Source organism: Abrus precatorius, unplaced genomic scaffold, assembly GCF_003935025.1.
Source record: "Abrus precatorius isolate BTA unplaced genomic scaffold, Abrus_2018 Scaffold3, whole genome shotgun sequence".
Lineage (NCBI taxonomy): Eukaryota > Viridiplantae > Streptophyta > Magnoliopsida > Fabales > Fabaceae > Abrus > Abrus precatorius.
In genome coordinates, this window is record NW_020874373.1 from 9,709,042 (window position 1) to 9,722,294 (window position 13,253).

A 13,253-nucleotide genomic window follows, 5' to 3' on the forward strand; every position below is an offset into this window, starting at 1 on the left:
CAACAATGTGTAACAATTTTGTTATAATATTCATTCCAAACATTAAACATATTAATCTCCACAAATATTTAATATGGACTTAAAATGTTTGAATTAATGAACTAAAATGAGCATATCACTTAATTAACCCAAAAGAACATATTCTAAAGTCTGTAAAACGTGTTTGGTTGAATTAATTTTTAAAAACAATTACTTGTTTTAATTAACTTGGTGATAAATTTTTGGGAATAAAATGAAAATTTTCTAAAATGAACCCACACGCAAACACATTCTGTGATAGTTTTTGGGAGTGTTTATAGTTCTCACGGTATATTTGAAAGAGTGGATGGAGTGGGGAGTGATACAAAAAAGTTCTAAATATGATCTTAGCATGAGACGTAAAGCCAATATTCTTTGCACTTTATAATCAGCATATTTAAGCTAAACAAACAAGAACATATTCATCATTTCCACAAAAAATTTCACGTAAACAAACACTTAAATATTATAGTTTATGGCAACGAGCAATTGGAAGAATAAGGATAGAATAGAACACAATACAATACAATGAGCAATGAGCATGGACAGGTGAAGGTTAATGTTACGGTTAAAGATGGTCGTGGTTGTGGGCCCCACCGTCTCACATCTTAAAAGTATAAACGATAACGCCACCCACTTCCTTCTCTTATCAATTTTCTTTTTAAAATAAATAAATAAATGAATTTGTGTAATTTAGTATTGTAACGCATTCTTCCACCCTCCTTTCCTCCTCGTCGTACTCTGTCCCTTTCTCTTTCTCTTTCCTTGACCGGCTACCGTGGTGGCCGGTGGGCATTCTCACACGTGCTTCCTCCTCCCAAAACTCCGTCACACGTGCCGTGGCTAACCCATACAACTCCCTTCCTTTCTGTGGTGCAACAAATAAAAGTTAGAGAGAGAATAAGCAATATATATGGAGGGATATAGAGATAGAGATGGATATATAGAGAGAGAAAGAGAGAGTGTGTATGAAGGATGAGAGAGAGAGATGATAAAAGCATAAATTTTTCTTGGTCTTTGTAGTAGGGGATGGGTTTTATATCTTGTTTTGTTTGAAATCGGTAGTGGGTGTGAGTGAATCTTGTGAGTGGTGGTGGTGGTGGCAGTGCACCGATGAGGATCCGGAAAAGGCAGGTGCTTTTCTCTTCGTTGTCTCTCTCAGATCCCCACCTGATCAACCGGTCACCGGTGGTGGTGGTGCAACTAAGCGACGCTACTTCCACCGCACCCAAATCTTCTTCCACTCAACATGCTGCTTCAGCACCACCATCCACCATCGATCCTTCTCACCCGTTTGATCAGTCACCGACCAACGGCTCTGATCATCCCTCCTCCATCGGTCACAGTGGGCAGCACAACAAGCAAGACCCTTTGGTAAGCAAAACACACACAAATTGTTTTATTTTATTTTTATAAAATTATTTTTACTATTTCCATTTTGTTTTTACGAAATTTCATGATGTGGGCTTTTACAAGTGCACTTTTGTCCAATCTCTGGCAAGTGGTTGCCCGTTGGTGTCAAATTCTTTTTTCTTTTCTGGAAAAATAAATAAAATTATTTCACACAGAAAGGGGCACACTTGAGACAAGATCCTATGTATGTTTTGCCCGTGGTTGATTTTGCAGGACGAGGAGGTAAGAGGAGAAGAGAGTGGAGGAGATTCAGGAGAGAAGGGTAATCATATCAGGTAAGAATGAAAAAGAGAAATGGTTTTTTCCTCTCTTATTCTTTCATGAAATCTCCTGGTAAAAAAAGGTGAAAAAACCCATGACTAGATTTCAAGTTTTAACCAGCACCCAAAAAGAAATTATTATTATTAATATTTATTAAAAAAACATATATATAGCAGTGGAAAATACTGTTGAAGGTGTTTTAAATAAGAGCTTTGTGTAGCCAGCATACCCTCCCACATCTAACCAAAGCCCTTGTTTCTTTTCTCAAAATTGGCCAACTACCGTTTGCACTTGAGGTGCACAAGTAGCTAGCACCCAAATGCTGGTCCCCAGCTACACTGCGTTTCTTCTTTCGAAATATAATTACACTCCCTCTATTTATCTTCACTTCTCACCCTTAGCCCGTAAATTTTATGTATCTATATACATGTATCTGGTTGTGGGTCTTTCTGGGTCTTCTTTTTTTGTAGGAAAGAACGCATCTTTGGTTCTGAGGTATTGCCACCATCAAGCCCTTCTTTCACTCAAGGTAATAACATAGATTGAATCACATGCATCATGCATGTTTATGTAAGTATGTAACCACTACTCACTAGCTGAGGGGTTGCAGATGGGAGATGGTGCGAGGGAGAGAAAGCTATTCCACTCAAGAAAAGGAGAGGGAGCTTTGAGGAGAATAATGCTAAGAAGATGAAAGCAAGGATGAAGACTAAGATGAACAAAAAGTGTTCCATGAATAACATGGAAGAGGAAGAGGAAGATGAAGAAGAAGAGAAGGGAGAAGAAACAAAAGTGGATGTGAGTGTAAGTAAGAAGAGGGCAAGGGGTAGTGCACTCATGGAAGGTTCTAGGTGCAGTCGTGTGAATGGGAGGGGATGGAGGTGCTGTCAACAAACACTGGTTGGTTACTCTCTGTGTGAACATCACTTAGGAAAAGGAAGGCTCAGAAGCATGACAAGTGTTAGAAGCCGTTCTGTTGCCTCTACTGCACCAAAGAAAGTGATGATGCATGACATGCTCGACCCTTCTTTATCATCATCTTCTTCTTCTCTTGAGAAGCAAACCACGTGTGTTGCTGATCCCTTGGAGGAAGATGAGAAGAAGCCAGTGATAATCACCAAGAAGAGGATGAAGCTTGGAATGGTGAAAGCGCGTTCCATAAGCAGCTTACTAGGACAAACTACCTCCCAGAATAATATTGGTGTAGCTCATGATGAGAATAACAAGTAAGGCCAATAATACCAGTGCAGAAAACGCTTATTATTTCATCTACTTCGGGTTGAAACAAATTTCAATACTTGAGTTTGTTTTATTTACACTTGGTGCCACTGCATCTTGTTCAACTTATCGTAATTATTTTTATGATTTCCTTTTTATTTTGCAATGATTTTGTTGTAGCGTGTTTTCATTAATTTCACTTGGGGCACGGTCTGATTTTGCACTGGAATGGTATATTATCCAACGGATATTTTGGCTTAGCAGTGGATTTGATCGTCTTTACTGTATTTCCTTTGACCAAGGAAACAGCTTCAACTCTATCGTGCGAAAATTTCTTATTCACGGAGAAAGTAAATTAATTAACCCGATAATAAATTTAGATGTAATCATGGATGATTATCTATTATTGTTGATCATGTCATCCATGCATGCATGGTCTCAAGTTAGACAACTGCACCCTATAGCTATGTAAAACGAAGAGAATTTACGTACAACATTGTTAAGTAACGCAAATTGTTTGTCTTTGATATTGTGGTGGAGTTTGAGAATTTGTAAAGACACAAATCCTGCAGTTTTAATCTTCAATCGTGTAGTGTAAGTACTATATTTGTGTTACTGTTTCACGGAAATCTACATGCAAATAGGTGGAATTTATTGTCGAATATATATTCCGCAATTATGGGAGTCATCTGCGGCTGAGGTTGATATATCGGACCCAAATACATATGTGTGGGCAATAATATAATCTTAGTAAAAGAAATTGAAAAAAAAATCACATGATTTTGCTTGCTTCTCTTTTTCATTCAAAGAGCAACAAAAATTTGAGAAACGTGTAAAAATCAATTGGAAACAGTTTTGAATAGAACTACCATTTACAATATTCGCAGTGTATCTGGCTAGGCTTTTTGTTTCTGTACTTTCTGATATTATAATTTGTCTTTACTGGCTATGAGAAGGAATGCAATTTATTTTGGGTTTTGAGAGCTTTACATAGGAAACTGCAGCTTTCGATTCAGATGAATGGACCCCAATTCTCTTTTTCCCGATGGCATGGCCTACATACGGCAGGTCAAGTACCCGAAAATTTATTTGCTTTATCATAAGAGGGTATTCCTCGAAGACCAAAAAAACTCACAAAAATGAGAGTGCTATTCCTCAAATCACCTCTAAAATGTTCCGAAAACCCGACTGTGTTATTAAAGCTTAGAAACGCAGGCAAACGAACTGTTGTAGTCAACAGAAAAGAACAAAAAACCATCATACTGACTTATTTTGTTGAACATCAAAATGAGACAGTATTTTGTTGCCTCCTTTGTCGTATCTCAATTTTTTTTATGTTTAAATAATTAAACTCGTTTTTCTTGTTAGACTGCTTTATATTTATCGATCTTTTCCTCAAGTTCGGGGTATACATTCTACACAATCGTTTGATGTTGTCTAATTTGTGTCGTAAACTAAAATGTGGGATTTGTCAGATAAAACTCTATATAACCTTTTATTTTGTACAGTTATTTTACAGATGAAAAATTTGACAATGTACAAGTAAGGATCCTGTCAATAAAGGTAAAGTTTTCCTTGCCTTAAGCCATTATTGAAAAGCATGAGAATGTAGACCCCATGACATGCATAGACGATGTCCATTAACAAATAATCATGTGCATAATTAAGTCCAGAAAGTCACACACCACATATTTAGACAAAATTTAGTTCAATACGTACTCTTTATTTCGAATTATTTGGTGTAGTACATTCTTTTGCTGTAATTTCTAAGAAACAAAGGTGAGGACTCAATGGTTTGACATGGGTCAATTCCAGCGTATTGACGACAAATTCTTAAACTTTTTGATTGGTCAATGCTTTTCATGACAATCGTCGCGTTAGTTTGGCGGTGTCCACTTAAATTAATATTATAATATTCATTCTAAGGCTAGCATTTTTTTATCTTCTCTTTAATTTCCAAGCCACTTCCTAGAAAAGGTTCAAAACTACTCAACTGCAGAAATATATCTCATGTTTTTCATGTCTGAGAAAAGTCTGATTTATTAAAACATTTGGTACTAGCTACTTCTCTTTCTTTCAATTGTCTGGAGCGAAACTTTTATTTTGCATGCTACCGGTAGTGACTTGATAGGGTACGATTTTAGATGTCAGCTAATGAAAGATTAATTGTTATCTTTTTGAGTTGCTAGGTTAGAATGAGTACTCATGTATTCCGTTGACTCGCAGCGAGGTAGGGCTAAAAGGCATGTGTGTATATACTTAGCTTGTTATGGTTTTGTTTGCGTGATAACTAATATACACTAGAGCTTTGTGTGAAGGGTTGTCAGTATTTTGGACCAAGCTGAAGCATGCGTGCATTACATGTTGATGTGGGTCACTGTTCTTGCTAAAAGGAAGCTGATAAATAAATCAAGTGCAAGGACAGAATATGTAACAAGAGGCTTTGTGGTAAGGGTGTGTTATAGATGAATTATAATTACTTTCTGTATCTTTGATTAAGTTTAAGAATAAAATGGAAGCAAATGTCTGCTAAAAGCCAGAAGCATTGAAAAAGATACAGACACATGAGACACGCTATGGACATGAACACGGTGACACAGATTTTGTGTGTTATGTGCGTTTTGAAGTGTTGCACCGTATTTGATACACGTCTTTAAAGCTAAGTTTAGGATTCAAATATGACCCTTTCCTCTGATGATAAATAGCATGATATTTTCTACGGGCCAAAATAACTTGCATGTAATGTTATTTTCAATTGCACAGTTACCCTCTTTGACCACTTTTTTCATAGTTTAGGTAATACTAGTATTTAAAATTAATTTTAAGCAGTAAAAACTAGAATTATTTTATATAAAAAAGGGAAAAGATATATATGATTTTAATAAAATAAAGGTTTTTAATATAAAAAAACTTTAATTACTTAAAATAAGTTCTAGCTAAGAGTTGATATTTACTAAAAAAAGTTATTTTTATAAAAAGGATGAGAGTATATATATCTTTTTGGTTGGAGAAAACGTTATGTAAATTATCATTCAATTGTTTATTGCGAGAAAAGTACAATAATATTGGTTTTCATCAGTGTCTTTGCCATTAAATATGACAGAGAGATTCTTTTGGATGGAGACGGTTGAGATGGAGACCCGATACCAGCACTTCTCCACAACCCACAAGAGTCATGCCCTCCACCCAATTGCTTGGGGAGTCTTAACCTATTTAGATTAAATAATGAAAAAGTGAGGAAAACTTGAGAGCAATTAATATCTAAGGACAAGGTTCTGTCTTGATTGCTGGTGTCACAGTTCCTAAACAAGCCAGTTAAGTCATGTTCTGCATAGAACCTCAGCAAAAGTTATTGACTAAAACAAATACACTTATGTAATGTATGCATGTAATGTAATAATGTAATTAGACACATGATACGAGTAAGGTACTATATGCTTCAACCAGTAAAAGTCTATTATATGTAACATATGATGAACTGAAGTGCCTAAAAGCTACACCTCATTACTAAATACAGAATAAAAATTTAGAAAAGAAAAAGTTACCCTTGAGTGTGTAAAGCAATTGTTTACATGGAAAGAAAGAGAGGAACATAGGATTGGCGCTTTGACAAATATGTAGACTTCCCATTTGTTAAAATACGGCTTCTTTGGATCATGTATATTGCGTGTTGCTTTAGGTCTTAAATTATGGGTATTGATGGATCATCGCAATTCACATGCATTTACTCGTTTGTCATTGGTCGAAGTGGTTAAAGGTAACTTTTTTTGGGTATATGAAGGGCACTTGTCAATAGAGAAAGGGCGAAGAGGGCGAATATGCCTCAAGCTTGATGAGATGAGAGGGGCCCAAACAGCAAAGCAAGTCTTGGCAATAGGCAATAGCATCCTTTCACTTACCCCAGTCAGATAACGTATTCAATGTCATGTGGCCACACGGCCCACCATTGCGACATCGAACCAAACTATTTATATGGACTCAATATTATTATTTATTTTAAGGTAAGTTAACTAAAGAGTTGAATTTTTTAGTTATTAGTAAAGGATCTTAATCTGAAATCATTTTTTATTTTTTAATAGAAGATAAGAATATCTAACTTGAAAAATAGAAAGTTTTTAACAAAAATATATATGTGCGGATCTAGAAGTGGTAAGGGTAGGCTCCGGTCTCTTCCTCCTTAACTATTCGCTTTTTTTTTTTAAAAATAAAAATAAAAATAAATATATATATATATATATATATATATATATGCAAGCTGGTTATAATTTTTAATATAATTATGCACGTTTTTTTTTTCTTTTTCACTTTTAACTCTTAAATTTCTCTTCTCTATAAATATGTCCTACATATTATTAAAATATTTTGTTTCAAAATAATTAAAATGAAGTTGAAAATTTTAATTAAGGTAAATGCTAATTCAGTATCTCAAGGACGTTGGTTAAAAAATTAAAAGTTTTTTTTTTGTAAAAAATATTATTAAAATAAAATTAAGGTCTTTTTACAACATTTTTATACGGTTAAATGCATGTTGACAGTTGGCAAAGTGAATTTGGGATGCTTAATGCTAAAACATAAGCATCTTTGGTTCCTCGAATTCGTCATAAGTCTAGTACAAGAATTATGTAATTCCATTAAAGGCAAAGACAATCGACCATGGCAAGTAGTTAACAAATAGTAGATAATCTGTGTTTACCTGATCAAGGCCTAGCTGGTGGGTATAGCACAAAGCCAAGGGCATTAGGGTGAGGATTGAATTCTAGCGAGTTAATCATGGAAATCACAATCATTCGATAATTGATTCAAATTCAGCCACGAGTGGACCCGCAGGCCCCGTTTCAGTCCCAAAAAAGGGTGTACTGCATAAAAGAATTAATTGATGGATCCCTTTACGATTTCCATGTTTATTTAAACAGTGATATCTGGTTGTCTGAGCACTATGTGGTTCAAATGGGGGAATGTGAATTGAGAAATTGTGGGTAGCTAGGTCTGGCATGGGTATCTCTGATTCTGCAATGATACCAATGTTTGTGATCATCATATCACATAGCTGGGGTTGCAGAAAGTACGCTATAATTACTATTCTTTTCTAGTTTTTTGTGGACAAGCAAACAATTTGTGAATGTAGTATTGATATCAGGTGTTGTAGGGTGATAAATTAGTTATTAATTGGGTTGCTCTATCAAGACCCTTGCTATTGCATATGAATTTTTTGTTATGAAATGCATTTCATCTACCTTGTTGCACTGTATTAAATTTATCTTAAGAAACTTATGTGAAAAGTTACGAAGAATAATAATAATCGAGTATTTGATGACTGATATAATTAGCAATTGCTATTATATGTGCTCAGATTGTCGCATATCTATACATGTCATTGGAAGTTTTGAAAACAAAGTACGTATAAGGAGATGGGACCTTAATTTTTCATACATGCTCATCTTAAACTTCTCTCAATCTTTCTTCTTCTTTTTACCAGGTAATTACGTCTATCACTTTTTTTTTTCCTTCGTATTTGATCAACTCTCTTCCTTAATGAGTGTGTGTATATAAAGCTTCGTTATTTTACTGGAAAGGCCGGAAAAAAAATAATGAGTCTTCTATTGCGGTTGAAAGTGGTTTAACATATAAAGCTTCCTTTGTCGTGCTTGTGAGCTTGGCTAAGTATCCATAATCCTTTAAAATTCAATCACGTACTTTGCCATTTTGCTTATCTACTGTACCTGCCAGCTTTGTTTGGCTTCATCGAACAGAAAGTAAAGAAAAAAAAAAGTACAATCAAAATAAAGAGTCATCACTTTTCTTATTTGATGTATTATTAATCCTTCCTTTGTTTGATTTATAAAGAAAAGAATAAAAACAGATATAAATAAATGAAAAAATATAGTATCATATATGATCGACTAAAAACTTTCTCTCTTTTCTTCTATTTTTTCTCTTTCCAACCAAGAAAGATGGAATGAATTAAAAATGATAGACTCTACCGAAGCGTTAGGGTTTGTATGTTTCTGTTTTAATTTTTAATTTTAAAAAAATTATATTTTAAAAATTATAATTCAAAATGATTTTTCAAAAAATGAAAATAAAACTTATGTTAACAAATAATTTTTTTTATTTAAAAATCTTTTTAAAAATATACAATAAACAAGATATTATTCTCTTAAATCCACATTTATTGTACATTTGTTAATAGGAAGATGAATTAGACATATATGTAAATTAATATATTTAAGCCTTTAAAAAAACTAATAAAAAATTTAACATATTATAATAAAAATAATGAAATGATAATTGCTATAGTATTATCATTATATAATTTATAATAATTTCCATAAGTCATTCTATGATTCTTTTTTGACATCCAGTTAAATAGAGATAAAATGTTTTTGAATGAAAATTTAAAATTAGATAATTTTTAAATATTTTTAATTTAATTTATTTAAGAAATAGATTTATTTTATATTCAATATAAATTAGGCCGTAACTTTCCAACGAAACGTAACCTAATTCTACGCTAGTTACTAGAGGAGACGTGAGAAATATTTCCACTGGCGCGCTTAATTTCTCCAGAAAAAGCTAACAGTCAAATTAAAATGTCTTAGAAAAAAGGAATGTAAACACTTACGCATAAATTATAATGCACACTATTTTTTTTTTAAGATTCTCTTCATATTATTTTTTAGAGAGTCTTAAAAACAAAGCATTGCTTCCCGAACACAAATTACTTCGATAAACCTCGCCAAGTCGATGGCTCTCTTAAAATATATTTGAGAGTTAGGTTTTTCTTTTAAAAAATAATAAGATAAAATATATTTTTTTTAATAAAAAGTTATCTTCTCTTCTTTTCTTCTTTAAAACTCAATTTCCAGATTAAAAAAATTGTGGGGCGGCAAGAAATGCTATGAATGGCTTATTTAACGAAACTACTTTTTTCTAATGACAAGCATTTTTTCGTCGAAACTAATGAATATGACCAACTATATTTTTTTATGGTAGAATTTCTTGTTGATGTTATGTCCCAATAAAGTCCAGCCAATAGTCATGCTGGTGCCTGACGCAGCTGTCATGTTGCCATTTGTTTGTACTTCGTATCCTCTTAATTAACATCAACAGACTTGCTTGTGCCTAAAATGGCTTCCTTTCATTCTCCCTTCCACTGCCCACCATTTTTACTATTCAATTTTTTTCTTTTCTCTTATGAAGACGTACAAAACTTTAGAATTTGGTTATTTTGTAAAATAAAAAGATATTCCCCCCCCCCCCAACAAGTATTTATACTTTTGAAGGAAGAAAAAATCATTTTAAAAAAAGAGAAAATAATAAATATCATGAGTAATGTGATAAAAAAAAAAAAAAAGAGAGCATGAAGTGTGCGTAAAATGTTGAAAGTTTACACTTGATTACAAAACCAGAGATAAGAACTTGATTTTTCGCCTTGGCATAAGGCTACCCGTATTTAGCTATCCAAAACTTTAATAAAATAATATACAGAATTATGAAGTTTTTGAGTTAATTTTGCATATACCAAGTTTAAAAAGTCGCCAATAACGATTATTAATATACATGTGAGAGATTAAACGATTGAAAATTATAAAAAGAATTTAAAATACTAAAAATTTCTATTAATATTTTTTTAAAAATTATATAAAATATTTTAAATTATAAAATATGAGAATTTTTTGTAAAAAATGTTATTAGAAATTTTTAGTATTTATATATGTATAAGCGCCCTGGAGTGAGCACCGAACGCAAATTGGGGATGTGATTCACAAATCTATATACTTGTATCAATAGTAGTAAATTAAATTTGCAAACTCCCAATTCATATATGTTTGGTAAAATTCAGAAGAAAGATGATCATATCAACAGTGACCTGTGTAAAACAAACTTCTTAAACCATTTTTACTTAATGATACGTAACTAACACAAAGGAGGGTCTCTTTATTTTGTTCACCACATAACATTATAGTACTTACATTAATTAGTTTGACGAAGTAAACCTGGCGTGAAGTTGCAAAACGTGTGCTTTTTGCCATATCTTAATGTTCTCGTGAAATTTGCATACAATTTTATTCACTTTTCATATTCTGTGCTTAAAAAATCTTGTACCTTCCACGTGCCAGTGCTAAAGGCAGCAAGGTAGGAACTTCCTCCAGCCTGAACTGTTGTCTCTTTCCTACAAGGATTAAAAATATGGCATACTTATTAGTTCTTTTGTGTACCTAAAATTAATTATGTATAGTCATGAGGAAATTTAATTAAAAGGGCCCCTTATTTTAGCTTGGTGTTTTTACCTGTCGGCAATTCTCATGAGACAGATCATGAGACAGCATATATAGTTGTTGTGACCAAATATAATATATAAGAAAAGTGTTTTTTCGCCTTTTTTTCATACTACTCTCTCAATACTGACTTTTTTATGATAAACATTAAAAAGTTAAAAAGAAAAATATACTCATACACACGCCTTCTCTCTCTCTCTCTCTTATTATCATTAAAGAAAGGATGTGAGAATATAAATGCTATATATATAAATATCCGACTTTGCACAGCTGAGAAAGTCTGTGGGATGATTTTTTTTGTCTTTTGGCAGGAAAAAGAAAAAGAATTGAAATGGTGATTATTTATAGCCCTAGCCAGAAACTTGATTGAATAAGTATATATGGGGTGGAGGCTGAAGAAAGAAAAGCCACTGGTTTAATTTAACTTACTGACTCTGATTTGGTGATTTTCTGATCTTTAATAGTCTCCTTAGCCAAGCTTTCATTTGGAATTTTCATCATGACTTTCTGGCTTGATTCCCCAAAATCACTAGTTTTGAAAAATGCTGCATTCAGCTTATTATGTTGTGCCACACTGTATGCATCGTTAGTATTGGTTGGCCAATTAACTACACCGAATTGTTCTTTAATTTGTCTAGAATTGCTTAGAATTCCATCTGGCATAACAGCTCCAGTTGTTATGTGGTCACTATTACCTTCTCCTCGTACCTGGTTTCTGCGTCCATGGGTTGAATATGACTGTGTCAAATCTATTGAAAAACATGATTCACTATATTGGATACTTAATGTTGGGCTCGAATGATCAGAAAGTGGAGTCAATTTATCCCGAAGTGGTGTTCTTTCTTCCAAATTTGCTAAAATATTAGCAGGGCTTAGTTCTGTTTCTTGCAATTCAAGTTCAATAATCTTCATTTTTCCACTCCCAGTACTGCTTCTGTTATTCTTTTTTCTTGGACTATATATTCTCTTATCCCATCCAGCTATTGCACTATCAAAATCTTCTTGGCTTGTGTTCTTGTCGATTCGCCCGCCAATTTGTTGTGCCGCCAAACGCATGATCTCATACTCATATTTTGTGCTACTATCACCTATACTTCCACTAATCCTTTTGTGATCCACTTGGTGACTAGTGAGTTGCCTTAACAAAGGGCTTGATTGAGGGAAAGATGGATTTTGTTCTAAGTTTTCAACGGCACAAGCTATATGCGTGTCGAATTCACATATGTTGCACCTGTAGAGCCACCCATTGAAACTGGGTTTGTTGCACAAATCACAGAAGAAATCATATGGTGGTGAAAATTCAAGCTTGATTTTATGGGGGTGGTTGGTGATTGAAAGGGAAAGGGGTAGTGCAAGACACAATGAGTGAAAGAAGATGCTGCATTCAGCACAGTGGTAGCAGAAGCCCATTACATGGTGTCCACATGCCATGCAATTGAAGGTGGTTTTTGTGGCAGGTGATGAAGGTATAACAACGAGGACAAGATCGTGCCTTGGATGTGAAGGGTGGTTTGTGATTAAGGGGGTCTTGTAGCACACACAGTGAAGATAGAAGGCACAGGTTTTACACTTGTAATAGTCCTCACCAAACTTAACTTTCAACTTGCATCCAAAGCAGCTTACATTTCCTGTGGAGGGTGAGGTGGTACATTCCAAAGGATGTGGATGGCTGAAGTGGAAAACATTTAGGTCCTTGTGTACTGATCCCATTTCTCTTTTTGCGAAAGCACTTGAACAATTGAATTTGTCTATCGCTTTTGTGTGGGTGTGTATATGGGTGCTGTGTGTGTTGTGACTGGTGAATTGATTTCCCTTTCCAACTGTTTCCTTTTTCACTTTCTTTATTGGAATAATTGAAAGCTAGCTGTTGTTAGTCTTCTTGTCTCAAAATGCTTTTCGGAGTTGTCTAAAATTCTAATGTGTGTTATGTTGGGGAGCACGTGGGTGATTCTTGGGATTTCCGGAACGAAGAATGTATTGGTAAGTTTATTAGTCGCACCGAGGTAAAAGGTTTTGGATAAGTTAAGGATTGGATGGCGTAGTGACCAAAGAAAGAGCCATTTA

The 13,253-nt window shown here is 33.9% G+C and overlaps 2 protein-coding genes across 3 annotated transcripts; one reads left to right on the forward strand and one right to left on the reverse strand.

The window, feature by feature from the left end:
* Positions 1 to 807: 807 nt before the first annotated feature.
* LOC113862850 lies at positions 808 to 3,132 on the forward strand. Of its 2 annotated transcripts, none has more exons than XM_027496103.1 (4): positions 808 to 1,392; positions 1,609 to 1,706; positions 2,163 to 2,221; positions 2,303 to 3,132. In XM_027496103.1, the coding sequence occupies exons 1-4, from the start codon at positions 1,132 to 1,134 to the stop codon at positions 2,920 to 2,922; spliced, it is 1,038 nt and encodes a 345-aa protein (XP_027351904.1). In that variant the 5' UTR covers positions 808 to 1,131; the 3' UTR covers positions 2,923 to 3,132. The 2 variants fall into 2 exon arrangements, with proteins under 2 accessions (XP_027351904.1, XP_027351905.1); XM_027496104.1 differs by having other exon boundaries at positions 812 to 1,392; positions 1,645 to 1,706; positions 2,303 to 3,130.
* Positions 3,133 to 11,609: 8,477 nt separating this feature from the next.
* On the reverse strand, positions 11,610 to 12,899 carry LOC113862137. Its single transcript, XM_027495270.1, has one exon. It carries the CDS (start codon positions 12,897 to 12,899, stop codon positions 11,610 to 11,612), a length of 1,290 nt encoding a protein of 429 aa, XP_027351071.1.
* Between the last annotated feature and the right edge of the window lie 354 nt (positions 12,900 to 13,253).